Here is a 27,462-nt window from a genome sequence, read left to right on the forward strand (position 1 = left end):
AACCCTAACTAACCCTAACTAACCCTAACTAACCCTAACTAACCCTAACTAACCCTAACTAACCCTAACTAACCTACTAACCCTAACTAACCCTAACCCTAATACCCTAACCCTAACCCTAACTAACCCTAACTAACCCTAACCCTAACCCTAACTAACCCTAACCCTAACTAACCCTACCTAACCCTAACTAACCCTAACTAACCCTACCTAACTCTAACTAACCCTAACTAACCCTAACTAACCCTAACTAACCCTAACCCTAACTAACCCTCACTAACCCTAACTAACCTTAACCCTAACCCTAGCTAACCCTAGTTAACCCTGATTTGGCCAGTAACCCTATTTGGCCTGTCATCCCAGTTATCCCTATCTACCCCTAGCACTAGGTTACACGAGCTAACACTCAACAGCCCCCACCCACTACCTCCGCTCCAGATATCAAAATCATGTTGCCTTTTACCCACATACCTGACGATGCTGATGGATTCTATTCGTTTTGGCCAACGTATAGCAACGGAATCGGGAATTGTACGGGTACGGTTCTCGCCCAACCGAACAATCCTGTCCTAAGTTGCCCTAGCAGAATGGTTTCTGTACAACCACCAACCGTTACGATCAAATCTTAACGCCCAAAGTCACCTCAGGTCTGCAAACTCACACCGGTGCTTCTGGACAAAATCCGGCCTCATTCAGCTTCAGACCCTAAGTAATTCTCCTCGGAGGAGGCTGTGGATCACACCTTCGGTAAGACAGTAGACCGAAACCTAACTTTGAGACACGGTAATGTCTTTTAGAAGAAAAGATGCTACATCCCAAATCACCGAGAGCTCAAACCAAAAATCATGAGCGCCCTACATGATTCGAAGCCCACAAGCCACATGGGTCAATTCAAAACTGCAGAGCATCTTCGGGCACTGTTCTTTTGCCCAAAGATGGACAATGATATCGGAGAATACGTATTGAGTTGCGATACATGTCAGAGCAATAAAAGCTCCAGTCATGAAAAGTACAGGATGCTACCACATTTAGAGGTCCCCAATAATCCTTGCAGCTCCATTTCTATGGACTTTTTCGTTAGTTTGCCAGAATCTGAAGCCTATACCCGTATTGCGTTTATTATTGAACGCTTTACAAAAATCACCTACTTCATACCGCTCAAGACCGAGGCAACAATCATGGAACTTTCGCATATATTCCTTCAAGAAATATGGCCACTACATGCACTATCCGAAGTAATCATTTCTGATCGGGACTTCAGATTCGAAAGCAAGTTCTGGCATTCATTGATCAAGCTTCTCGGAGTCAACCTTTGTCTGTCTACGGCATATCGTCCTCAAGCTGACAGGTGAACTGAGAGGGTCAATCAAACGCTAGAGCAATATTTCAGAAACTTTTGCTCCTACCAGCAGGACAATTGGGCAGGGTTACTCCTGCTTGCAGAGTACGCCTACAACACGTGAACCCAACAGTCAACTAAAGTATCTCAGTCCTATGCGAACTATGGGTTCGAGCATGATTCCAATTGGCATTCGCACACAAGGAAGCTGGACAATGCCAATGTTTCCAGCGCCGTACTAGAGTCCAAGTGGAAAGTTCCTTGGAAAACTACAAGGACTGATATTTTTAAAGTACAGGCCCGGTAGAAGAAATGGTATGACCAGAAGCATATGAAAGCTCCAGAACCTGAAGATGGGGATAAGGTGATGATGGACCGACGCAATATGGTTGCCGATCGAGCCTCAAGCAAGCTTGACTACAAGAAACTATGTCTCTTTGAGGTTGATGAGAAACTTGTTGTTGCGTTCTACAGGCTGAAGCTTCCCTCTCAATGGAATATTCATGATGTCTTCCAAATATTTCTGCTGGAGTCCTATCGGGGACTGAAATACCCTCAACGCACTGAAGTCCCTCCTACTCCAGATGAGGTCGAAGGAGAATACAGTTACGCTCTCCAAGAAATAGCTAATAGCCGATGGCAACAGGCTGGGCATTAGAAAATGTTTGTAGAGTATCGCATTGTTTGGGAGGGCCATTGTTCGGAAGACTCCTGGGAACCACATAAAATTCTGCAAGGAAGAGCCGATGAGGCCCTGAAAGTATTTCATCAAAAATACCCGCAAAAACCTCGGAAAATACGGTGAAACTTTAGGGATCCTCAAAACACGGCGTAAGTAGCTCTGTATCCCAGAAGAAATCCGGGAACAAAAACCAACTCTCCTGTACCAGGTTTTTCATCGGTCTGATAGAGTTCCGATACCATTTTTCCCTGAAAACAATGCAAGAAACGATAGAAAACCGAAGCGTGAGGAAACCCGCGTAAAAAAGACAAGGGAAAAAGAGAGATTCTTGCTAACATCGAAATCTCCACTAGTGGAACGGAAGGTTCTAAGACAAGAGTGGAGAATATGTCATTTTCTTTGTTTTAAAAGGCATTTCATTTTGGAGTTTTCCTTCTCTGATGGAGATAGAAACAGACATGTAGTTTGTACGTAATCACCAATAGAGCTACAGTTTTTCTTCTATGCCAAATACTAACATTCCAGTAACACTACAGTGGACTCAAAACGAGTCTACCATAGAGGGGAGTGATGTAACAGTGCCACTATGAGGCTGTTACAAAAGAACCTATTCCATCAGTTAAGCCACCATCCCAAAGTAACAGCAGCTTGTTCTTCATCGATGCGTGAAGACAAGGGCAGTTAAGCTCCTACCTTTAGTGGTATAGAGGACAGTGATCTCAATGAGTAAGAAGTCTTACAAGTCAAAAATAGGCGCTGAGCTAGCCTGGAACAGAAGAACAAAGATGGTTGATAGCACAGGGAACCCCGGACGGCAGTTCCATACCTAGTCAGTCGAATCTTTCAGGTTTCACATATCTCCAACCGATGCTCAAAGACCATGCTTTAGCACGACAGAAATGATTATGGCGGTGTCCCGGAGCTAATGGAAAATCTAATTCCAAAAATATGTTTTAATCCCCAACACTAACCTCCGGAGTGTCAAACTGTCGGAATGCTCCTGTTTTGCTCCGGAGCATCTTTGGGGATTGGGAGTGCGACTCAAGCTACTAAAGCAAAACATCGGTTTACAAAAACCCAAATCGGTTCTAATAAAGTTAGAATAAACAATTATTATCTGGTCGGCTGTTTCCAATAGTTCTCGAGATTCCAACCACAGATTTCGGCAAATTGCATGATTTGACTCGGACAGATGTTCATCCAAGGTGTTGTAGTTACTCTCCTCTCCCCTGATAGAAAATAGTTGCTGTACCGCTGACTATCAATAGGCAGACTGTCAGTCGGGAAAAGAACTTGAGCAAATGCGCCGTATTCCTATAAGGGACTCGGTGTTGCCGCAGGTTGGCCTCTCATCATCAATGGATCTTTAATAGAGAGAAGACCCCTTAAAGTTATAATTTTCTAGACTTGAGAACGTTCAAACATACAAACTCCATTTTATTCTTTCTGAACGAGTATCATCAAAACTCGCTCTCTTTATTTACACTATTCGAAGGCAAATCACGGTTGTGCCTCATCATAGCACGTCAGTCACATGTTTTTATCGATCGTCACTGACATGGTCACATATGCTTCCACCATATTGGGTCTGTCCGTTCGATAGGTCATGACGTCTGTAAAGTTGTCAGACAATCTTTCCGCCAATTCCTCAATCTTGACCCCTTTATTTTAATGCAAGTGGGACACGTTTCTGATGAACTGTGAGTAGTAGGTGGCAAAGTCTCCTTTGCCTTGCCTCAGGGGGACGAGTTGGCGGTGGATGGTACTTTGGGTGTTTAGGTCTCTAAATGAGCCTTTCATGTGGGCGACAAAGAAGGTGACGGAGGAAAAGAAGTCAGCAGAATTGGCGTTAACAAGTTGTATTACCTGATCAAGGGCTCTTACCTCCAAACAGCTGACCGCATGAATAACCTTTGCTGTCCTATTGCGGAACCGATTATGGTTGACTTCGTGCTTCATTCGGAGTTGGGTAACGAATCCGGAGATTTTGGTCCGGATGCCATCAAAATTTTCGGGGAAAGTTTCAGACCCAAAGGTGGAGACAGTGGTTGGTGCAGTAGCAGCGAAAATGGGGGTAGGAACATTGGGGGCAGAGGTGGTGTGGTCAACATTGAGGTCAAGGTTGACCTGTATTACTTGCTCTTCCAGGTAGCCAATGGTTTTGTGGACGGCGGAGAGCAGTGTACGAGCACTATCCCTCTCGTGTCGGATGCTTTAAAATATAGTAGGGAGGTGGTCAAACAGGGCAGCAGTATTCTATTCGTACTGATGGTTAAACTGCTCGATTTTGTTAAATGAGATCCATATAGGTCATTTGGGGGTGGATATGGCGTATGGTGCGGATTACGATGCGACGTAATCCTAGGGAGTTGGGTAGCGAGTATTCCACAGGTTACGGGAGATGGTCATAGGGGCTGGTAGGTTAATCAGTGAGAGGGGATGGAGAAACTTACAGTAGTTTAGGACTAGCGGTGTTAAGGTCGGAGAAGTGAGATGGCCTCCTTATCAAGGAAGAGAAAATAGTACTTGAATAGCAATAGGCAGCGTAGATTACCTAAGCCTTTGCATACCAAAAGAAAGAGAAGAAAAAAGAGGGAAAGAGAGAAGAATCGAGGACAAAGCTCCTTAATATACATAAAGAAAGCCTAGCAATCACAAATCCATCGTGACTCATACCCTTAAAATCGACGGAATCTTCTAGAAATCCATAGAATTTTTCTGACCAATTCGACCCTTTGTAACCTACTATATTATTCAATCGATCCATGAAATCGGACAAGGTTTTAGGATCTGAATTGGGTTACACTGAGAACGTTCAAGCAATTGAGTGCTATACTGATCGCCAGTCAGCTCAAATATGACATTCTCAATCAAAAGCATTCATAATCCTAATTCTAAAGGCTTGGGGGAATTTGGGCGCATACTGTTAATAGGTAGTTGAGGTGGAACAGATGTTATCTTGCGGACATCGTCAAATTCCTACCCTTTTACAAAATACAAAATATCAGGATACATGTTATAAAGACTGTTATCAATTAAAACAATGAGTTTTAGAGATAAGTGCTGAATATTGTTCACTCTCAAGTTCAGAATATGAGCATAGATTGTATATATTTCCGAATGGATTGGAAAGCCGCAACCTCGTGTTTTGGGAGAAGATATTTTGCAAACCGTAGTGCAGTATTCAATCTATTCAATATTGATCCAGAACATGGTATACCAATCAAGCCATCAAATACATTGAGTATCAATTTCAGTATTTTACTGTGCCAATAAATATTCATAGCTTTCAAACCTTCATGAACGATTGTAACAAATGACAATTTGAATTTCTGATACACTCGCTGTCCTGATACATACCCATCAAAGGATTGTAAATAATACAAAAGGTTTTGTTTGTCAATCACTGTTAAATTTGCTGTTCTGATAAGAATGTATCTTCTAATATGTACTGGAATATAATTCTTCTGAGATTGCTGCAATCTGATTGGTTGACAGCGACAGGGGTATTTTGTAAGCACGACACATCAAATTCGTGTGTTTGTTGCAGTTACCCTGCCCGATTTTGTTCTGTTACCCTGCCTATTTTGAGAGGTTACCCTACCCGATTAGTGCGGTTGCCCTGCCTGCTCTGAGCCGTTACCCTACCTTTTTTGTGAGTTACCCTACCTTTTTTGAGCGTTACCCTGCCTGCTCAGGGCCGTTACCATGCCTATTTTCCTGCCAAGCCCAAACCCTAACCCTGACCTTACCCATGAGACCAGCCCAACCAACGGAACCCTTTATGATTAAATAATAAATATAGGTATTTAGTAGTCAAATATGAGCAGAATAGGCGAGAGAGACGAACAGTAGTTGGCGGGGAGTGTGAAGAGTGGGAGGGAAGACCAGTAAGAGGGGGAGAGGAGGTGCCAGTGTGGTGGAGAAACGGTGAAGGGAGCTGGAATATATCAGAGCTGGCACTGGAGCCGGCATTGGAGCTGTCACAGGAGCTGGCATCGAGGCGAACGCCGGAGTAGTCACTCGAGCGGTCACCGGAGCGGACACAAGAGCGGGAACACGAGCAGGAATACGAGTGGGAACAGAGGTGGGCACAAGAGCAGGCACAGGAGTGGGTGTTAGAGCTGGCACCGGAGCTGGCACCGGAGCGGGTACTGGAGCGGGTACCGGAGCTGCCACCGGAGCGGGCATCAGAGCTGGTACTGAAGCTGGAAGTGAAGAGGGCACTGGAGCTTGCAGAGAAGCGGGCACTGGAGCTTGCAGAGAAGCGGACACTGGAGCTGGCATGTATCTGAGCTGGCACTGGAGCCGGCATCTAATGGAGCTGGTACTGGAGTGGGCATTAGAGATGGCATTCGGGCAGCTCCGGCTAGAGCTGGCATATATTTGAGCCGACACCGAAGCTGACAGTGGGGCTGACCTTGATTTTAACTCGCACTGGAGCTGGCATTGAAAATCGGAAATAGATCTCCAGAGCAAGATTTAGGCATTTATGTGACATGGCCGGGAAACAGAACATGAGACGGCAAAGACAAAATTAACTAATTACTGGAGGTGCCTAGATACTACACATAGGTGGGAGAGAAGGGGACATCGCGGTCGCGAGTTGGTGCACCTCTAGTAAGTATGAACCAATTATTAATGATATCAACCAAGTTCACTGCTAATTACTGATTTGAATATTTTCCTGACAGGTATCGACTCCTATTTAGTATTCAACCATCATACAGAAAGCTTTTCTTATCGATATACACTTTACTTGCCAGTCCGATTTGTATGCATACGTATCAAGCGATTGCCAAAAATTCTCACAAATCTTATCTCCTATTCCTGATTTACATTCTGTCACAACAAGTGTGCATACAAATCGAATCATAGCAAACCACACCAACAAATCTCAATTGCAAACTCTGATGCAGTTTCTGTTTCGATTGATATTTATACCTCTCAAGCTATCACAAACAGTAGTAACCAATTTCACCATTAGTGTTTGCTTTACATGTTGTCCTAGTAGACATGCATATCTATCCAGCGATTCAATATTGCTCAGTAGTGTCTCGAACAATAATACTATATAACCCAAAGACTGGTAATTGCAACCTTCTGGTTACGTATCGGAATTAGAATGTAGGACAGAATACTGAAGTGACACTTTTCTATCTATTTTTCTTCAGGTCGTTGTTATTCTATTGGTACAAAATTCAATTTTTGGTCAAAATGTAATAGATCAATGTGTATTTGGTGGTGGTTGGAACCTGGATGTGGGTAGTTAGGGTTATGAGCGTTCAAATCTGATTTGGTTAGGTGTACATTATACAATTTTCGGTCAAAATGAAATACATCAATGTGTATTTGGTGGTGGTTGGAACCTAGATGTGGGTAGTTAGGGTTACGAGCGTTGAAAGTTGGTTTGGTTACGTGTACATTATACAATGTTCGGTCAAAATGAAATACTTGAATGTGTATTTGGTGGTGGTTGGAACCTGGATGTGGGTAGTTAGGGTTATGAGCGTTCAAATCTGAATTGGTTACATGTACAAAATACAATGTTCGGTCAAAATGAAATACATCAATGTGTATTACGAGGTGGTTGAAACCTGGATGTGGGTAGTTAGGGTTACGAGCGTTGAAAGTTGGTTTGGTTACGTGTACAAAATACAATCTTCGGTCAAAACAAAATACATAAATCTGTATTTGGTGGTGGTTTAAACCTGGATGCGGGTGGTTAGAGTTACGAGCGTCGAAGTGGGATTTTGGTTAGGGTTAGAGAATACGGATTTCGGTCAAAATGAAATGCATGAATCTGTATTACGAGGTGGTTTAAACCTGGCTGTTGGTGGTTAGGGTTACGAGCGTTGCCATCTGGTTCGGTTAGGTGTGCAAAATAGAATTTTCGGCAGAAATGAAATACATAAATCTGTATTTGGTGGTGGTTTGTACCTGGCTGTTGGCGGTTAGGGTTACGAGCGTCGAAGTGGGATTCGCCCAATGTGGTAACCCGGGGTTCACAATCGGAAATTCGTGTATTTCATCGAACCACAAGATGGAGAAACACGGCATGATTCAGTTTTGGACGCCGTCATGATTGTAGGATAGAGAAGGCACGCTCTGTACGGTTCAGTTTTCGATTGTTGTGAGTGTCGGTGATGGAGTGTACCAGGACGGGTTGCCAAGACTCACAGTGAGTTACCCTACTCAACGGCCCCCAACCACAACCTCCGCCCCCGCAATCACGACCACGACCCCCTGTACGCGCATACCTGATGATGGGAATGGACTCGGGTCGTCCTGTTCGACCCATAGTAATGGAGCCCGGAATTGTGGGGCGACGGTTCCCGGGCAACCTCAAAATCCTGTCCGACATTCCACTACTAGATAACCAGCCCTAACCTTAACCCTAACTAACACTGGGGATGTCTTTGCTAACCGCCCCTCTACCAATCGCCCGCGCGGTGACCAACCGGTTATGAGAGGTGTCCTCCTCGCACCCGGTCATACGGCCGTCGACCCCGCTGTTCCACCGTCCGCTAGTCCTGCCTCCTGCGAGTCGGGTTTTCAGTAGTCCCAGCCTTGATTAATGGCCCCTGCCTGGGACATTCCAATGTTTCTCCTTTGTCTGTGTTTTCTATCTCTGGCTTCTCGGTATTGTTTGTGGAGGATAAATTGGATGGGGATCATTTTGTTGCTTCTTGTAAAATTATAAATAATAAAATATCCATTCAAACTCACGCATTTATTGATACCGGTTGCTCCGGATTCACATTCATTGATGAAACATTCGCGCGCCATAACATCTTCCCATTTCTTCCCCTTAAATCGCCCCGCACTCTTGAAGTCATCGACGGACGGCCAATATCTTCCGGACAAATTACCCACCTCTGCTATCTGCCGCTATCCATTGACTCCCACCATGAAACTACCCCTTTCTTCGTCACCAAACTCGGCTCGTACCCACTCGTCCTCGGAATCCCCTGGCTTCAATTGCACGACGCAACATTACGGTTTAAGGACAATAGCATACTGTTCGACTCCGAATACTGCAAACGCAAGTGCAACTCTTCCCCGATACCCGTTCCCATTAGAGGGGTTGCACCACCCCCCGTTTTCACCTCGTCAGTTCAGCTGCTCTTTGTCGTTTTGCTCGAAGAGACAAACTCCAAATCTTTAGTACAACTATTGAGGAAATAGATCAAGCAACGGGCGAGGCCCCTAAGCAAGACTGGAGGAACCGGGTCCCAACCCGGTACAAGAGATTTCATAAAATGATGGACGAAGAATTCGCTAACGGGATGCCGCCTCGCCGTCCCTATGATCATAAGATACCGCTTAAGGAAGGGAAAGAGCCCCCTTTTGGGCCACTTTATGGTATGTCCCGCGAGGAACTCATCGTGCTGAAACAATACATACAGGACAACCTTCAAAAGGGGTTCATTCAGGCCAGCTCTTCGCCTGCCGGTGCCCCTGTCCTATTTGTTAAAAAGGCCGATGGAACACTCCGCCTTTGTGTCGACTATCGTGGCCTCAACGAACTTACTGTCAAAAACCGCTACCCGCTGCCACTCATCCGGGAAACTCTCGACCGCCTTTCCAAAGCCAAGTGGTACACCAAACTTGACCTTCGCCAAGGGTACAATCAGATTCGAATGGCTGAGGGTGAAGAATGGAAAACAGCCTTCCGAACGCGTTACGGACATTTCGAGTACACCGTAATGCCCTTCGGCCTCACCAATGCACCAGCCACCTTTCAACATTTTATTAATGATTGCGTCCGTGAATACCTTGATATGTTCTGTACAGCCTACCTTGACGATATCCTTATTTACAGCGACACCTTCAAGGAACACCAAGTACATGTCGAAAAAGTACTGGAAGCCCTACAAAGAAATGGAATACTGCTGAAACCGGAGAAATGTGAATTCCACACACAAAGCACCACCTATCTCGGCCTGATTATCGAACCCAATGGTATTAAAATGGACCCAAGGAAAGTGGAGACGGTGAAGAATTGGACCGTCCCCAAAACAGTTAAGGATGTACAAGCATTCCTAGGTTTTGCTAACTTCTACCGCCGATTCATACGCGGATTCTCGGAGCTGGCTTCCCCTCTTACCAGACTGACACGTAAGGACACATCATTTGGATGGACACCCGAAGCCCAAACCGCCTTCAATGCCCTGAAAGAAGCCTTCACCACGGCTCCCATTCTCACTCATTTCGACCCGGAAAAGGAAATTACTGTGGAAACCGACGCATCTGACTATGTCTCCGCCGGTGTACTCTCCCAATACGATGACAATGGTATCCTCCGACCTGTTGCATACTTCTCGAAAAAACACTCCCCCGCCGAATGCAACTACGAGATTTACGACAAGGAATTACTGGCAATCATTCGGTCTTTTGAGGAGTGGCGACCGGAACTTGAAGGGGCTGCACACCCAATCGCCGTCATATCCGATCATAAGAATCTCAAATACTTTATGAGTACCAAACAACTCAACCGGAGACAAGCACGGTGGGCAGAATACCTGTCACGATTTAATTTTGTTATCAAATACCGACCAGGGAAACAAGGAGGGAAACCGGACGCGTTGACAAGAAGATCAGGAGATCTCCCTGGAGAGGGGGATGAAAGACAATCGCATCAGAGTCAAATGGTATTGAAGAAAGAGAATCTTGACGCAAAGCTAAGTTTGTTTGCGGGTTCTTTCTCAAATGAGCCCGCTGAAAAGAACGCCTCACTGCATGGACTATTCGATGAAGGATATAGCGCTGACCCATTTCCACAAAAGATACTGGATATGCGGAACTAAGGTAAGCGACACTGAAATGACATATCACTCGCCAAATGCACCGAAGTTGAAGGCCGGTTGCTTTACCGAGGCAGCATATATATACCCGACTACGACCCTCTCAAGCTCCGAATCCTCCAACTTTACCATGACGCTGCCTCCGCTGGACACCCTGGACATGGAAAAACATTCGAACTCATCAGTCGAGACTACTACTGGCCCCTTATCCGGAATTATATTACCCGCTACGTTCGGAACTGCCATACCTGTCAACGAAGCAAACCCAACACCCATGGAAAACTCGGCGTACTTCGACCTTTACCGATTCCCGAACAACCATCGCAGGAGGTATCGATGGACTTCGTTACTGGCCTACCGGAAAGTGAAGGGTACGATGCAATTATGGTAGTGGTTGACCGGCTAACAAAGATGCGACATCTCCTGCCCTGCAATACTACTGTCAACTCCGAAGATGTCGCCCGACTATACCTGCGAAACATATGGAAGCTCCACGGGCTACCCACACATATCACCTCCGACCGCGGTACGCAATTTACAGCTAAGTTTTGGAAGGCTCTTTGTAAACACCTCAATATCGAGGCAAGGATGTCCACCGCCTTCCACCCGGAGACCGACGGCCAAACCGAAAGGCTGAATGCTGTGATGGAGCAATATCTACGTGGGTATGTCTCTTATCAACAAAACGATTGGGTAAAATGGCTTCCTATGGCATAATTCTCCGCCAACAATCAGGTCTCCGCATCCACTAAAGCTACACCATTCTTCGCGAACTATGGGTTCCACCCCCGGTTTACAGTGACGATCAAACCGCTTGACAAGACCCCGCCGAGTCTCAATGCTAAAGACTTCGCCTCGAAGATGAAGGAACTCCATGAGCACCTACGTTCCAATATCCGCACAGCGCAGGATCAACAGGAGCAGGCCGTCAATGCTAAACGAACGCCGGCCCCACGGTACGATGTTGGTGATATGGTGTTTGTTTCAGCAAAAAACATCCGAACCACGCGTAACTCCCGGAAGCTGGACTGGAAGAAACTGGGACCGTTCCCCGTTAAGGAGATTATATCGCCATACGCGTATCGAGTCGACCTGCCTAGAAGTATGAAGGTGCACCCCGTCTTCCATGTATCATTGTTAGACCCCGCTGCGAATGATCCCGTCCCAGGGCAAATTCAACCACCACCCCCGCCCATTATCGTCGAACAAGAGGAGGAGTATGCAGTTGAGGAAATCTTGGACTCGCGAGAATTATGGAACACTGGCCTGCAATACTTTGTTAAGTGGACGGGCTATACCGACCCTACCTGGGAACCCGCCGCATACCACGATAATACCGCCGCCGTTGATATCTTCCACACGTGTTACCCCGACAAACCTGGACTGTTGGAAGGAAAGATTAAGGTTAAGGCTCGCAGGAGCTCGCGCTTGAAGGGAGGGGCTACTTTCATGGATCGACTAGTGGAGGTACGGGGTTATGAAGAGTCGGATTAGTCAGAAAGGTTCTATTGGGTTCTACCGGGTTCCGTTGATTGTTAATGTATGAGTCAGGTTGGATTTGTCATCGTTGGGATTTCCTTGAGTATATTAAGGGGGGTTTTGTTTGTATTTTGTCTTCTTCTTCTTCTTCTTCTTCTTTCTTTACGCAACGTCTTCTGTATCTACACTGTCTATTACTGTTTAATATCATCGTCCTCTTCTTTCCTCAAGAAGACCACCGCCTCGCTTTCTCCTCGTCTCGTCGAACCTTACCAACGCTAAGAGCTCCGTAGCATCCCTATTGCGAGCTCCCCTACCGTCCCCTATTACACTCTTCGTACCCTGCGGAATACTCGCTACTCACCCCCTTGAGATGATGGACGAAGAATTCGCTAACGAGATGCCGCCTCACCGCCCCTATGACCATAAGATACCGCTTAAGGAAGGGAAAGAGCCCCCTTTTGGGCCACTTTATGGTATGTCCCGCGAGGAACTCATTGTGCTGAAACAATACATACGGGACAACCTCCAAAAGGGGTTCATTCAGGCCAGCTCTTTGCCTGCCAGTACCCCTGTCCTATTTGTTAAAAAGGGCGATGGAACACTCCGCCTCTGTGTCGATTATCGTGGCCTCAACGAACTTACTGTCAAAAACCGCTACCCGCTGCCACTCATCCGGGAAACTCTCGACCGCCTTTCCAAAGCCAAGTGGTATACCAAACTTGACCTTCGCCAAGGTACAACCATATCCGAATGGCTGAGGGTGAAGAATGGAAAACAGCCTTCCGAACGCGTTACGGACATTTCGAATATACGGTGATACCCTTCGGCCTTACCAATGCACCAGCCACCTTTCAACATTTCATCAATGATTGTGTCCGCGACTACCTTGATATGTTCTGTACAGCCTACCTTGACGATATTATCATTTACAGCGACACCTTCGAGGAACATCAAGTACACGTCGAAAAGGTCCTGGAAGCCCTGCAAAGAAATGGAGTACTGCTGAAACCGGAGAAATGCGAATTTCGTACACAAAGCACCACTTATCTCGGCCTTATTATCGAACCCAATGGTATTAAAATGGACCCAAGGAAAGTGGAGACGGTGAAGAATTGGACCGTCCCCAAAACAGTTAAGGATGTACAAGCATTTCTAGGTTTTGCTAACTTTTACCGCCGATTCATACGCGGATTCTCGGAACTGGCTTCTCCCCTTACCAGACTGACACGTAAGGACATATCATTTGAATAGACACCCGAAGCCCAAACCGCCTTCAACGCCCTGAAAGAAGCCTTCACCACGGCTCCCATTCTTACTCATTTTGACCCGGAGAAAGAAATTACTGTGGAAACCGACGCATCTGACTATGTCTCTGCCGGTGTACTCTCCCAATACGATGACAATGGTATCCTTCGACCTGTCGCATACTTCTCAAAAAAGCATTCCCCCGCCGAATGCAACTATGAGATTTACGACAAGGAATTACTGGCAATTATTCGGTCTTTTGAGGAGTGGCGACTGGAACTTGAAGGGGCTGCACACCCAATCACCGTCATATCCGATTATAAGAATCTCGAATACTTTATGAGTACGAAACAACTCAACCGGAGACAAGCACGGTGGGCAGAATATCTGTCACGGTTTAATTTTGTCATTAAGTACCGACCAGGGAAACAAGGAGGGAAACCGGACGCGTTGACAAGAAGATCAGGAAATCTCCCTGGAGAGGAGGATGAAAGACAATTGCATCAGAGTCAAGTTGTATTGAAGAAGGAGAATCTTGATGCAAAGCTAAATTTGTTGGCGGGTTCTTTCTCAAACGAGCCCGCTGAAAAGAACGCTTCACTGCATATACTATTAGATGAAGGATATAATGCTGACCCGTTTCCACAAAAGGTACTGGATATGCGGAACAAAGGTGAACGACAATCAAAGGACATATCACTCGCCGAATGCACCGAGATTGAAGGCCGATTGCTTTACCGAGGCAGCATATATGTCCCTGATTACGACCCTCTTAAGCTTCGAATCCTCCAACTTAACCATGATGCTGCCTTTGCTGGACACCCGGGATGCGATAAAACATTCGAACTCATCAGTCGAGAATACTACTGGCCCCTTATTCGGAATTATATTGCCCGCTACCTTCGGAACTGCGACACCTGTCAACGAAGCAAGTCCAATACCCATGGAAAACTCGGCGTACTTCGATCTTTACCGATTCCCGAACAACCATGGCAGGAGGTATCAATGGACTTCGTTACTGGCCTACCGGAGAGTGAAGGGTACGATGCAATTATGGTAGTTGTTGACCGGTTAACAAAGATTCGACATCTCCTGCCCTGTAATACTACTGTCAACTCCGAAGACGTCGCCCAACTATACCTGCGAAACATATGGAAGCTCCATGGGCTACTCACACACGTTACCTCCGACCGTGGTACGCAATTTACAGCCAAGTTTTGGAAGGCTCTTTGTAAACATCTCGACATCGAAGCAAGGATGTCTACCGCCTTCCACCCGGAGACCGACAGCCAAACCGAAAGGCTGAATGCTGTAATGGAGCAATATCTATGTGGGTATGTCTCTTATCAACAGGACGATTGGGTAAAATGGCTTCCTATGGCAGAATTCTCCGCCAACAATCAGGTCTCCGCATCCACTAAAGCTACACCATTCTTCGCGAACTATGGTTTCCACCCCCGGTTCACAGTGACGATTAAATCGCTTGACAGGACCCCACCAAGTCTCAATGCTAAAGACTTCGCCTCGAAGATGAAAGAACTCCACGAATACCTATCTTTCAACATCCGCACAGTGCAAGATCAACAAGAGCTGGCCGTCAATACCAAACGAACGCCGGCTCGACGGTACGATATCGGCGATATGGTGTTTGTTTCAGCAAAAAACATCCGAACTACGCGTAACTCCCGGAAGATGGACTGGAAGAAACTGGGACCGTTCCCCGTTAAAGAAATCATATCGCCATATGCATATCGAGTCGACCTGCCTAGGAGTATGAAGATGCACCCCGTCTTCCATGTATCATTGCTAGACCCCGCTGCAAATGATCCTGTCCCGGGGCAAATTCACCCACCACCCCCACCTATTATCGTCGAGCAGGAAGAAGAGTATGCAGTTGAGGAAATCTTGGACTCGTGAGAAACACGGAATGGTGGCCTGCAATATTTTGTTAAATGGACAGGCTATACTGACCCTAGCTGGGAACCCGCCGAATACTACGATAATACCGCCGCCGTTGATATCTTCCACACGTGTTACCCCGACAAACCTGGACTGTTGGAAGGAAAGATTAAGGTTAAAGCTCGCAGGAGCTCACGCTTGAAGGGAGGGGCTACTTTCATGGATCGACTAGTGAATATACGGGGTTACGAAGAGTCGGATTAGTCAGAAAGGTTCTATTGGGTTCTACCGGGTTCTGTTGATCGTTAATGTATGAGTCATGTTGGATTTATCATCGCTGGGATTTCCTTGAGTATATTAAGGGGGGTTGTTTGTATTTCTCGTTCTTCTTCTTCTTCTTCTTCTTTCTTTACGCAACGTCTTCTGTATCTACGCTGTCTATTGCTATACAATATTATCGTCCTCTTCTTTATTCGAGAAGACCACCGTCTCGCTTTCTCCTTGTCCCGTTGACCCTTACCAACGCTAGAGTCCCTTAGGACCCCTATTGCGAGTTCCCATACCGTCCCCTATTACACTCTTCATACCCTGTGGAATACTCGCTACTCGCCCCCTTGAAATATATGGGTTTTCGGAGTAAAGGGTACAAAGTAGGACTGGTAGTAACATTGGAAGTATTACAAAAATGGTAAGTATATTCCTCCTTCTTGAAGCTTATAATATTTACAAATATTATTTAAGATTTTCAGAATTTTATTGGGGGGAAGGGTGGGAGATAAGAGTGTATTAGGGATCCCGGGAAACAGGTTGAAAAATTGCGTTTAGTTAGTTTGTGTTTGTATTTTTGTTAGCGTGTATTTTGTAACTAGAAAAAATTGAATTGTTGAACCATACCTGAAAAGATTCGTGGAAAAGACTGTATCAAATTACCTTAGTTATTTACTCCAGTCCCCGACTACGATCGTGTGAATTTATCAATTTTGTTACAGACTGCTTGATAAAGTAGATAACCGGGGCATTAAACTGTTGCATCACTGGCCGTAGCCTCCCCAATCAGACAACCCTTCTCCCTATAGGAGGCATAAATACCAGAATCTATAAGGCTATCAATAGGTCCTATCCTCTTGCTAATATCTGAATTTCACACCTTGCGCTCCCGTTATGGATTGAACCCATGACATTGTGGACATGTCTCAGATATTTACTACTAAGTCAAGTAGCTTTGTTAGCACAACATGTTTTTTCACACTAAATAACTTGCATATTTCTTTCGCCACATTTATAATTTACATACTACTTGCGCCCACAATAGGCAAATACAATTCACTGTCGCGAAGTGGCCCACCCCTAGTATATTGTACCTGCACATGAGACATTTGACAAGATAGTATTGGTGCATTGTCAGAGGGGCCACAAAGGTGTTTCGAAGACATATCAGGAGATTGCAACACGATTCTATAGCGTTAAACAGCATGATGTTGAGTTTCTCTTATGCTTGTACCAGACATGTTCCTTACCATCAATCACAAAAAGCATTCTTCCTTTAAAACCTATCAAAGTTACCAGTCTCTCCGAGCAGATACAGACTGACCTGACCGACATGCGTGGAGATCGAGCTCAGGTTTATAAATGGATATGTCACTTACGAGATCATTTTAGCAAATATTTGATTGCGTTAGCAATGCGAGAGAAGAGTAGCTCAGAGGTGAAGGATGTTTTGCTTCTTTGGATAATGCATTTTGGGCCTCCTCACATATTGCAGAACGATAATGTTACCGAATTCAATAGTTGCTTGCTTGATATAGCTAGGTACCATGGAATCAAAGTAATCAATAGCAAAGCATACCATCCTCAAATGTAGAGAGTGATTGAACAAGCGAATGGTGTACCCATATCGAAGATAGCTACTTAGAAGATTGATAATTATTCCTAATCGTAGCATCGAGCACTTCCGGAAACTATACTAGCAATGAATAATGAACGTCATTCCAGTACCAAGAAAACACCGTATCAGATTATGTTTAAGCAACAGATGGAATACCACGGTACTCTGGTTCTCGAGAGATCAGAAATTGAAATCGAGTATGAAGTAGAGGCTCTGGTGGTTAAGAAGAATCGGAAGCGATGCCGGCTGTTCATTCTCCGTATCAAGGACCTGTAGGAATTGAACCCGAGATTGTTTCAAGACACAATCAAACATTGTCTTTAGAGAACGCTCAAGCCGGTATTACTTCAATCTTTCCTCCTTATAATTGATTACTAAAGTAACGCCAACAGAGCACTCCTCTCACTATACGATATCAGATATTGATAACAGCGCTATTGATAAAGTTTTATTGAATGAGGAGAATGAAGCATACCAGCCACCAACCCAAGGATCTCAACAATCTTCCGGAACGATATCATCTGCTCTACCTGCAATGACTGTAAATATTGGAGGAAGCGAAACTGGATCCTGATTTAGAGATAATACCTCCTCACCTGATCTGACAACACTAAACTCCTTTCTAGATGAAGTGAATGAGAATACTAGCAATGCGCGGGAGAAAATGATTAAATGAATCAACAAAACCTGGAATCCGACTGTAAGAAATCATGGGCGAGGCATAGGGTGTGAGGCCGAGGGACATCAAGTAGGTTCATGCGAGACCGAAGACAGTGGCTCCTCCGAGGATGAAGAAGACCGTGAAGATGGCAAGGGTAACTAGGATCGAGGGGTGTACAGCAATTGCAGCCAGGGGCATAAGGAGAACGGCGATAGTAGCAAGAACCATGATTTCAAGGATGACAGTGATGACAATAGAGGAAGTCATATGTATTCGGGAGATGTAACGTGGCTTGAGAATTGAAAATGTATTGAAGCGAAGTAATTCCCCCAAAGTAAAACCCAAGGTATGAAAACAAGATGTTGGGTAAAGAAGAAAGGAAAAAAATACAAAGAGTGGTAAAGAACACTTATAAGTAATAAATCACAAAATGCAATAACTAATATTAAGGAAACTTTCGGAAAGCCCTGCTGGCCCATTCTTCCTATGCGTAGCGATCTAACCTGGTATGCCATACCAGAATGAGTCATCCTGACATTCCATCGTAGTGGTATAAGGTTCCTAACACCGACCAGGTTTGAGAAAGGTGATACGGTGGCAGTTAAGATTCCAAGAAAGCACCGCAATGCCACAGACCCGAGCAGATTCTTCTGCATCATCCGTCACAAGCCGCACCCCGACAGATATCAGCTTCAATGTAAGTACGGTATCCTAAGAGAGTACTATCCAACTCGCGAAATGGAAGTAGTTCCACCAACATTCGATAACGGAATCAATGCTGATACCCCAACGACATTGATTACATTGGCCGCTGCCTTCAGGAGAAGCATTTCCGACTCAGTCAATCCACCAACCGCCGCTACCCGTTGTGACTGTAGGCGGGTGTGCAACACCCGCTACTGTGCTTGTTTTAAACAGAACGAACCATGCAGTGCAGGCTGTTACTACACCAAGGCAGGAGGAAAGAGTCCCTGCAAGAACCCGTTTAAGATACATGAGAATGTCGAGGAGGAGGTGGCGGAGGAAGAAGGGGAAGAGGACGACGGGGAAGAGGAAGACGGGGAAGAGAATGAAGCGATGGACGATGTCATAGAGGACACTATGGTTGAGGATACCATTCATATCAGATAACCAACAGTTCAGGATCTATCCCCTGAGCTGCCTATTGACGTCGCCACCCAAGAATCTAACAGCAAGTAATCAGAATCATTCAGCGGGCTTGAAACTAACCAATCGTCTAGTTGAAACCCTGTTTAATTTACAACGAAGGATTTGGATATCAGAGTCCCAGGAACGAGTAGTACGGGAGGCAATATTGTCTGGCTGGCCCTCTCTAAGCTCTGTGATACAGCTTACCTTAGAGGAGAATATTCGTTCTAGAATTGAGTCGCCTAAATTTCGAGAACTCATATCCTACCTCATTGTGAACTATAGGAGCAATCCCTTAATCCAGAATTTTCGGAACAGGAGACCTGCTCGCATCAGTGGTAGGAGAGTCAACGTGGTCAGAGAGGATATTGAAAGTCAGATGAAAACTCTTCCGGGGGGCTACTACACTCAAGGTATTGCATGAGATAATTTCCGTCAAAACTGTTACTAACCTCCATTACCAGCACGCTCAAGCTTAGGAGCTCTTGTATTCGAAGACTTTGGTAGTAATCACAGGCAGAACCTAGAAGCTGCCATGATATTAGGGGGTGATAATAAGGCTCTTTCCTATGCCATCTGTACTGAAGTGATTACACCCGCTATCATTGTTGAATTCATCAAGGAAGATATGAATATTCAGAACGAAGACGCATGGGCTCTTTTGAAGAACAAGAGCGCTGTTGAATATGGAGAATTTTCAGCCTACGAGGAGATCTATCAGGACATGCAGGTGAGGAAGAACAGGGGAAGACATTCTTGAAATAGTACGCTCAGCACATTTCATAGTATTGGAGGATTCTCATTTGTCATTATGAGTCACGGGTTTTGACTCATTCTTTCTCTGGTATTTATTAGTCATGTTTTTCTATTACTGATACGGTTATGATTCATTATGTTTTGTGTTACCTTTCTTTAGTATAAATATGGGGCATTCCCCCTTCTCTTGTTAGTTTGAATACAACGCTCAATTACTACACTTCTCTCTACATATATTTCTCTAGACATCGGGTTCTGAGAATCTTGTAACTTATCTTATCAATCGGACAATGCTATATCTCACACTCTTTTCATCCGAGTTGTCTCCGTGATCTTGTGGCAATTTTTAAAGTATTGGCACCCTATCCATAAGTCCATTCGTGCCTTATCCACTCGGTCACCCGGGTCGTATCCCTGATGCATACGGTGCCCTGGCGGATCGGTCAGAACAGCCATAAAAAGTTCTCTATATATATTTGCTTTATCCTAATCTCATCACTTTGGTCTGCTTTGTTGATGGGATGTTGTTGTCTGCGGTTCCCCGTGACTGACAGCATTTTGACGTCTAGGATGCTTGGAGGGGCGTATCTGGGGATGCGTGTAGTGGATTTAAGGGCTGGAGGGGCATCTTATTTGAAGATTGGCGAGCATGTCTGCAGGGATAAGAACCGGAAACCAAGGGTGTGTGTGTCCCAGTGACTTGCCTCCCAAAACTGGGATAAAAGCACTCGATACCCCCAAATACCTCCTTGGTTACTACCTCCGGTTCTAATACTAGTAGTGGAGTACTTATATTTATAGTACTGTGGGAACTTGAAAAAATTCGGTAGCGCCTTATCACGGTATTAAACCATCTAAGGCAGTTTCTCCCCCGGGGGGGGGGGGGGAAGTGTTTCTTGGTTTCCCATTGGTTCATAACCATGCTAAGGCGCTACCAGATTTTCGGTCTACGGTATAATTTCTCTAGCGTAAGAGCGGGAAAACGAGGGCACCAGCAACCGGGGGGGGTGATTGGAGGAATACTGGGGTACGAAGGTATAGTTCTTGTTCAAAGGTCCCGGGACAACGCAACCGCGAGTTGCTACGGGGGCTTGCCCCAGGATTTTTGACATGGAGGTATACAAACGTCTGATATGGAGTTCCCAACCCTAACCCTACCGATACCTTCTAAACACATGGGACTTCTCCTCTCATGAAAAAACTGTTAAGACGTATGAAATCCTCTAATGTTCAAATGGAAAGTACTCTACGGCACTCTTGCACATCAAGTGCTCAAATTCTCTCCATATCCTTTGACCTCTTCTTGAGAGAGCCTAAATGACTCCTCGATGATTCGGTCATGTATTCGTTGCCCTTAAAATAAGTGGCCGCCCTACACGAGTAAGTCATTTAGTATTCCTTATTTGTAATTAGGAGAATGGTATAGAGACCTGTCTGGAACGGTGGGCATTGTTCGTTTATAGGGGTGTTTATGGTATCCAATGCGTATAAAACGCAATAATACACAATTGTAGGAACAATTGGATACGTGAGGCGTATAGAGTGTATTGGTATATTTGGACGAGCTGGAGGTTGGCTGTTCATTCAGGTGTTTACGCATATACCTAATAGCGGACTCGTTCTTGCTAATGTCATATGCCCTATAGTCCCGATACTTTTAACGAAGAATTGTTTTTATTGGATAGATATACATAGGAGGACAAGTTTAGCGTAGTCTCATGTTGTCACCTTTTATCGACTTTCTCTCTCTCTTAGATACATCACAATCAATCATCATTAGTTCATCAGTCAGGGACAGATTTACATCATCGTTGAGTTTCGTGTTTTATCTTGGTCCGTTGAGAAAGAAGAAGAAGAACACAGAAGAAACAGCCTACAACGTCTGCGAGTTTGCGTGTGGCTGTGTCAGACGTAGCTATGTCAACTATCGGCTCCGGCAAAGGTGCGGCTGTAACAACGATGACAGGAACCACGTTAACTTTTCTTATATATCTTCTAGCAAGTGTGCAATATATGTTTGGGCTTGTAGGTATTGCAAACCTATGGTTGGTCCTGTCTCGTGCCCAGCCCGGATCACGTGGCGCCAGGGGCCGCGCCTCTCGCTACCGCAGCCTAAGCGCAGCGTAATTAATAGCTAATTAGAAGAAGGCTGGGTACGAGACTTACGTTTATTACTATTCTATTTTATGTATGTTATGTTTTGTTTTGCGCTGCTTTATGACCGCACTATCAACTCGTAGTCTTTTGGCGTTTCCGGACGCAACTGCTATTGCATACACAGAAAAAACTCGCCAAGGCTATCTTTTGTATGGCATGCAATAGCAGTTACGTCCGGAAACGCCAAAAAACTACGAGTATTTGATGTGCATGGATTGATTGGTTTTCGCCTTCCAATGGGTGGTGCTATTCAGCAGCATATCTAGTTGGTATTCTATTCATGCGTGGTGCTGGATATAAAGCCACCTTTTTGTTTTGATAACTACAATACCAAAAAAGAGTATGGATTCGCTATGTTATTCCCGTTAATGCGCTAGTAATGCAGCAAGAATACGGCATTACTACGGTATTCTTTTTGTAATGCCGGTTTAACTTCGCATTATTCACTAAATCCCATAGTCATACAGTACTGATTTCACCCCGTTTTTTTGTACTGTAGTTCGAGACTCTGTCCTTCATCTGTGTTCCATTATAGTGTTGTGTTGAGTTGTTCTGAGAAGGGTTTAATCCTAAACTAAATCCAAACTGTTTTGTAATCTTCCCTATACGTGTAACTTCAATATTTCATTCTAAAGTCCTTTAATACAAAGAAACATCTCAAGAAACATTAAGTCAACGCCCCCTGGTCTCTGTCGCATCAGGTCTACCATACCGGCCAGAAAGAAGAAGGCCATGTGACCCATCAATGTGAGGAAATAAACCAAAAAAGTCGAAAGATAAAAATAAACTTTAAGAATCAAAAAATGACTTCGGGAAACTGCCAGACCCCGCTTACAAAACCTTGGCGATGATTTCGTTAAACTCTCCATCGCTTATTTTTGCTACTACCACCCCACCTTCGATACTATATGATATTGCTTTTGTAGCTACAGAACAGACCGCTGCCCATCCCTTAGTTGCAGGATCTGTAGGAGAGTTAGCACCACCAATAGAATGAAAGGGGAGGTGAAACACATGCCGACTGATATAATACCAATACCGTCGCTTAAAGCACCTAACAGATCGAATGTGCCAGAGGTAAGCTTCAAGGCTTCGTAGGTATCATTCTTACCAGGGAAGCTGGCGGTTTGGAACTCGATTGTCTTGACCGACACGAGAAGAGCATAGTTGATAGCAGCCAGAGCACCCTCAATTACCGCCACCACCCTCTCTACAGCGACCGAGGCCGCTGCGTTAATATGCTTTGACGCCATCTCTACGATGGTATTTAAGCAAGATATTACCCAAGAGACCCAGCGTAGTTCATAGGCCGGAAGACTGGAGTCGGTGGGGATACTCGCGAGACGGGAGATTACGCCTAGCATATCCTTCCAATGTCCCTTGGAGACATCTACTGAACCGCCAGCACCTCCCTTTGCCGCACCTTTCATTGGCTTGTCAAGGACGGCTGAGCCTACGGTTTTTGTGCTAAGGGATGTGCTCCTGGCTGGTACGGCGCTTGTTGCTATTGATAAGGTGGAGAGGAGGCCGTCTATTCCGTTGCCCACGAGGCTAGTTACACTGCTGAAATGATTGAACTCAAGGAGATGTTGTTGGTCTTTGATTGAACAGTCGATAATTTGGCCATACGATACTCCCGTCATATCCGGAGGTGCTCGCCCGGCGATGATTTTGTAAATTACGGTGATCGGGATCGCGAGGATCAGGGCAATACCGTCCAGCACTGTAAGGTCATTTCCGCTGAGGAAATTCTTGTAGAGACTGGAAAAGACGGGTATGGTGATCTCGGTATTAATTAAATCTTTAAATTCCTCGACAAGGGACTTTACCACTCCTACGATCCCGACGGCGACTTTCCGGATACCGTCTACAAGCTTGATGAGGATGTCGCCCGTAATCTGCTCCATTGCCTGATCAACCGATAGTGACTTATCACCCGAGAAAAAAAATAGTCGGCAGATAAGATCTGCAAGATCTTCTACTAGACCCTTGAGAGTCTCCCCCAGTGGAACGATCACATCTGACCAGAGATGTTCGAGCGTGGTAGCCTTGCCTTGCTTGCCTTCCTTGCCTTGCATGACCGATGCGCTTGCACCACCGCCGTGTACAAACTGCGATTGTCGCGAGACAAGTCAGACAATTCATCCTCCGGATGAGACACAAGGATGGTAACTTACCTGATACTGCGCCCAGTTTGCTCCTGCACTGTTGATGGCATTTTTCGGCTTCTCGTCCCCGGAGTCACCATTCGCAGTAACGTTATTTATACTCGCTGGCCGTGACTTGCCGGCGAACTCCTCCAGCTGAATGATGATCCCGTCAAAGAATACGTCTACCTTGCTCTGAAGTGTGTCTATGTAGCCCACTCCACAATCAATTGCGCTGTTGGTAAGATGCACGATCGAGTTCTTGGTAGCCTTGATGTCGCCCCAATTGAATATGAAGCCAAGCCATTCAATCACCTTCTCGCCGATCTCGAGAACCTTTTCGAAGAGCCAAGATAGCGCCTTGCCAATCTGCGCTAAACCGTCCATTACCCAGCGGTAAACCTTCTCACCAATTTGCACTATGAAGGCGGCGCCTTCTTTCAACTTTTGGATTGACCAAGACACCACTTTGGATGCCATGCTTTCGAGCCAGTACCAGGCGTCCTAGGTGGGTGTCAGTGGATGAATAAAATAAAAATAGTAGGCGCTTCAGGCATTGTACACACCCAAACCATGTCCACGAAGCCGTCTCCGCTTGAAGCTTTTTGGACAATGCTTTCCGGCTCAGGACCAACCATAGACTCTGTGGCTGGGGTGGGAGGAGCAGCAGCAACGGAGTACTGCACCCTCCCCTCAAACTCTATCGTCTTTTCAGAACTCTTTTTATTCAAGATATCCTTGCGAGCGTTTTGTACGGCCTCGATAGCTTTAGCAGCCTGTTCAATCTGATTCTGCGTGAGGTTTGTTCCCGCCAATAGCTTCTCCCCGGATTGCAATCTGGCATTCATCAAGTCACTGGCGTTATGAATGCTATCAAGCACCCTATTGACTTTCTCTGTCGGATCGACAACCCAAGATCTGCCTTCCAACTCCCCGCCAGGTGCTCCAATCACATTAAACTCGTATGAAGCTATCCCACTCGTCGGGATGATGAGCGTGATATGTCCTGAACTATCTGTTCTCACAGCTACAGCCTTATCTGGATTTGTGACGACTGCAACCCCATTGACGGTGATCCTAAGGTGTCCAGAGCTCTTTAGCAATACCTCAGTGTTTCCAAGTGGTAGTTTGTCGGCACCGGTCAGCGTGATCTGTGTAGTATACGAGCGGAACTCAACTGTTGTAGAGAGTGCGGGTGTGAAAAACGGAACGTTGTCCCAGAGATGCTGGTCCCTGTCGTATTGGAGTAACGTGAGCTTTCCATTGTTGTCTGAGACGATAAACTGCTCCGGATCGCTGCTGCTGGGCCTGAACGGTGAGAATTGACCCCCCTGTGAGTCGGGGATGACCTGTACGGGTTCTGTGTGTGTCTCGAATGTTAGTCCCGCTGTGAGATAGCCGATACCGTTTGCGGAGTTGGCAGCCCAGGCAGAAATTCCTTCAGTGGTCTGTGTAACATGGAGTTGATTGATTGATGAGAAAACCCCGCTGTTGCTGAGCTGTTGATAATCCTCGTCTTTTTTCAAGATTTGCTTGGCTGTGAAATGGTACAGGCCTGCCCCGCCTACAAGGAGATCGGTATAGCCGTCAGAGTTGATGAAGGTGGATAGGGTCGCCGCCCCTAGTCAAGGATTAGGTGTCGATTATCTTTCAAAAGGGGTTGGTATGGCATGTTCATACCGGGAGGACATTTCAGAGTGACTTTGGTATAGGTGCTGTTCATCATCTTAGTTGCCATGAAGATTAATTGAAGAAGCCCTGAAGTGGTAATGATAATCTAGTAAGCTCCCGTGAGAACGAAATGGTGAGGTTATTACTACCAACCTTGAATTTCATAGATTGCCACAAATCCTGGCAAGGGCCCATCGACTCTCAAGGGTAGGTTGACGGGCTGTATTGCTAGCATTTTGAACGCATTCACAGGCAAGCTAAGGTCATATTCAATGTCCCAGGTGTTGGAAGATTTATCAGCAACCAGTCGAGCTACGTCCTCTGTCTTAGAAACGCGATGCAGCGGCTGGAATGCAAATATAACTGGAGGGTAGAGCTGCCCAGGGGCCCTACTGCAGTTTGTCTGTGGAACAGCAACAATGTTAGCGGGTGAATGTCAAATTTCAAACATAGTGCTAGTTTGTGACTGGGTGATTTTGAATGCACAGCCTATGCTAATGATAGAGGGGATAAGAGTAAGAGGAAGGAACTGGAGGAAGAATTTCGGAGTTAGACCATATATATTGACTTGACAATCGTCTTCGTGGGTTTCCCCTTTTGCGCCATCTTAAGTAAACGCAGATCTGTTGACTTTTCAGCCATATCATACTCCTCCGGTTTGAACGGTGTAAGAACAATAAGATCAGATCCAGAGCTTTGATCTTCCGTAGCCAAGATGATGTAGAGTGTGGAGTCTATGTCCTGTGCAACGTCGAAGGCATACACCTTATAGTCTTTATCGAGTCTAAGAAGGTCATAGCCAAAATCCATGAGGATGCGCTGACCGCCACGGTTATTGATGATGAGATAAAGCCTTTTGTCCGTTCCGAGAGAGAAGACCATTGGACTACCATCATGATTTTTCACCGTAACAAAGCGGGAGGAGTTAGGAACTGCTACAGCAGCGACGTGCTGCATCATCAACTCAGAGTCATGATTGAGCGATGCCATGATCGAGGATTCTTGAGTCTTTTATTATTTGGTGGCAAGATGAGAAAAGTTGGGGAGATGTTGCAGCCGATACTGAGCTCGGAGGAGGAGGAGGGGTTTTAATAGAACAAGCCTCTTCAACTACACAATGCCTGAACTGTACAGATTTTGTCATCCAATCTACGGATAGCAGTGTTAGTCTCTCACCTAAGTGAAGAACTCTGCCCTCGTGTCGTGGATGTTTTCTGAATGCAAGACATCGGGGGAAATTCAAGGGATGGCTCGATTTGTGCGCTATTCGCATATAATCCAGCCGAAAACTTAAAACCTGTTTCTCAAGTATTCGCTCAACTTTGCGTCACTAAGTTGCTGATTATCGGCGTTTTGCAACGCCGCACGCACTTGATTAAAGTGTGATGCAAGTTGTAAGTTCGCCCAAAAGTGAGAACCCCCTTTTGCAGTTGTGCACGCTCTATGAGCTCTCTTAGCAAAGCTATTAAAATGTTGGCTGTTGTCTGGTGACCCGGCGTGTGGGGGGAGCCAATCACAGCCTTTGTTTACAGTTGAAGTGCGGACTCTAGATCTGGCGCTGCACTCCAGGAGTGCACATTTA

General features: G+C 45.6%; 5 protein-coding genes across 5 annotated transcripts; 4 read left to right on the top strand and 1 right to left on the bottom strand.

Annotated features, from left to right (window-relative positions):
* Positions 1–1,472: 1,472 nt before the first annotated feature.
* On the top strand, positions 1,473–1,997 carry H6S33_005287 (uncharacterized protein; the record flags this gene model as incomplete). The annotated part of the gene is made up of 2 exons (XM_044836725.1): positions 1,473–1,574; positions 1,647–1,997. Coding segments are annotated over 2 exons (453 nt in total), but the record flags the coding sequence as incomplete, so codon positions are not given.
* Positions 1,998–8,487: 6,490 nt separating this feature from the next.
* On the top strand, positions 8,488–12,322 carry H6S33_005288 (uncharacterized protein; the record flags this gene model as incomplete). Its single annotated transcript, XM_044836836.1, has 6 exons — positions 8,488–8,551; positions 8,584–9,133; positions 9,190–10,709; positions 10,811–10,832; positions 10,906–11,521; positions 11,564–12,322. 6 exons carry the CDS (start codon positions 8,488–8,490, stop codon positions 12,320–12,322), a joined length of 3,531 nt encoding a protein of 1,176 aa, XP_044698597.1.
* A 361-nt stretch (positions 12,323–12,683) lies between these two features.
* Positions 12,684–15,718, top strand: H6S33_005289 (uncharacterized protein; the record flags this gene model as incomplete). The annotated part of the gene is made up of 4 exons (XM_044836947.1): positions 12,684–13,018; positions 13,045–13,450; positions 13,562–15,468; positions 15,532–15,718. 4 exons carry the CDS (start codon positions 12,684–12,686, stop codon positions 15,716–15,718), a joined length of 2,835 nt encoding a protein of 944 aa, XP_044698598.1.
* Positions 15,719–17,423: 1,705 nt separating this feature from the next.
* On the top strand, positions 17,424–19,909 carry H6S33_005290 (uncharacterized protein; the record flags this gene model as incomplete). The annotated part of the gene is made up of 4 exons (XM_044837058.1): positions 17,424–17,611; positions 18,549–19,104; positions 19,352–19,562; positions 19,614–19,909. The coding sequence occupies 4 exons, from the start codon at positions 17,424–17,426 to the stop codon at positions 19,907–19,909; spliced, it is 1,251 nt and encodes a 416-aa protein (XP_044698599.1).
* Positions 19,910–22,893: 2,984 nt separating this feature from the next.
* H6S33_005291 (uncharacterized protein) lies at positions 22,894–26,870 on the bottom strand (the record flags this gene model as incomplete). Its single annotated transcript, XM_044837169.1, has 7 exons — positions 22,894–23,027; positions 23,096–24,173; positions 24,240–24,713; positions 24,776–25,830; positions 25,890–25,967; positions 26,034–26,283; positions 26,436–26,870. 7 exons carry the CDS (start codon positions 26,868–26,870, stop codon positions 22,894–22,896), a joined length of 3,504 nt encoding a protein of 1,167 aa, XP_044698600.1.
* Positions 26,871–27,462: the final 592 nt, after the last annotated feature.

Source organism: Morchella sextelata (assembly GCF_020137385.1).
Source record: "Morchella sextelata strain SCLS chromosome Unknown scls_2, whole genome shotgun sequence".
NCBI lineage: Eukaryota > Fungi > Ascomycota > Pezizomycetes > Pezizales > Morchellaceae > Morchella > Morchella sextelata.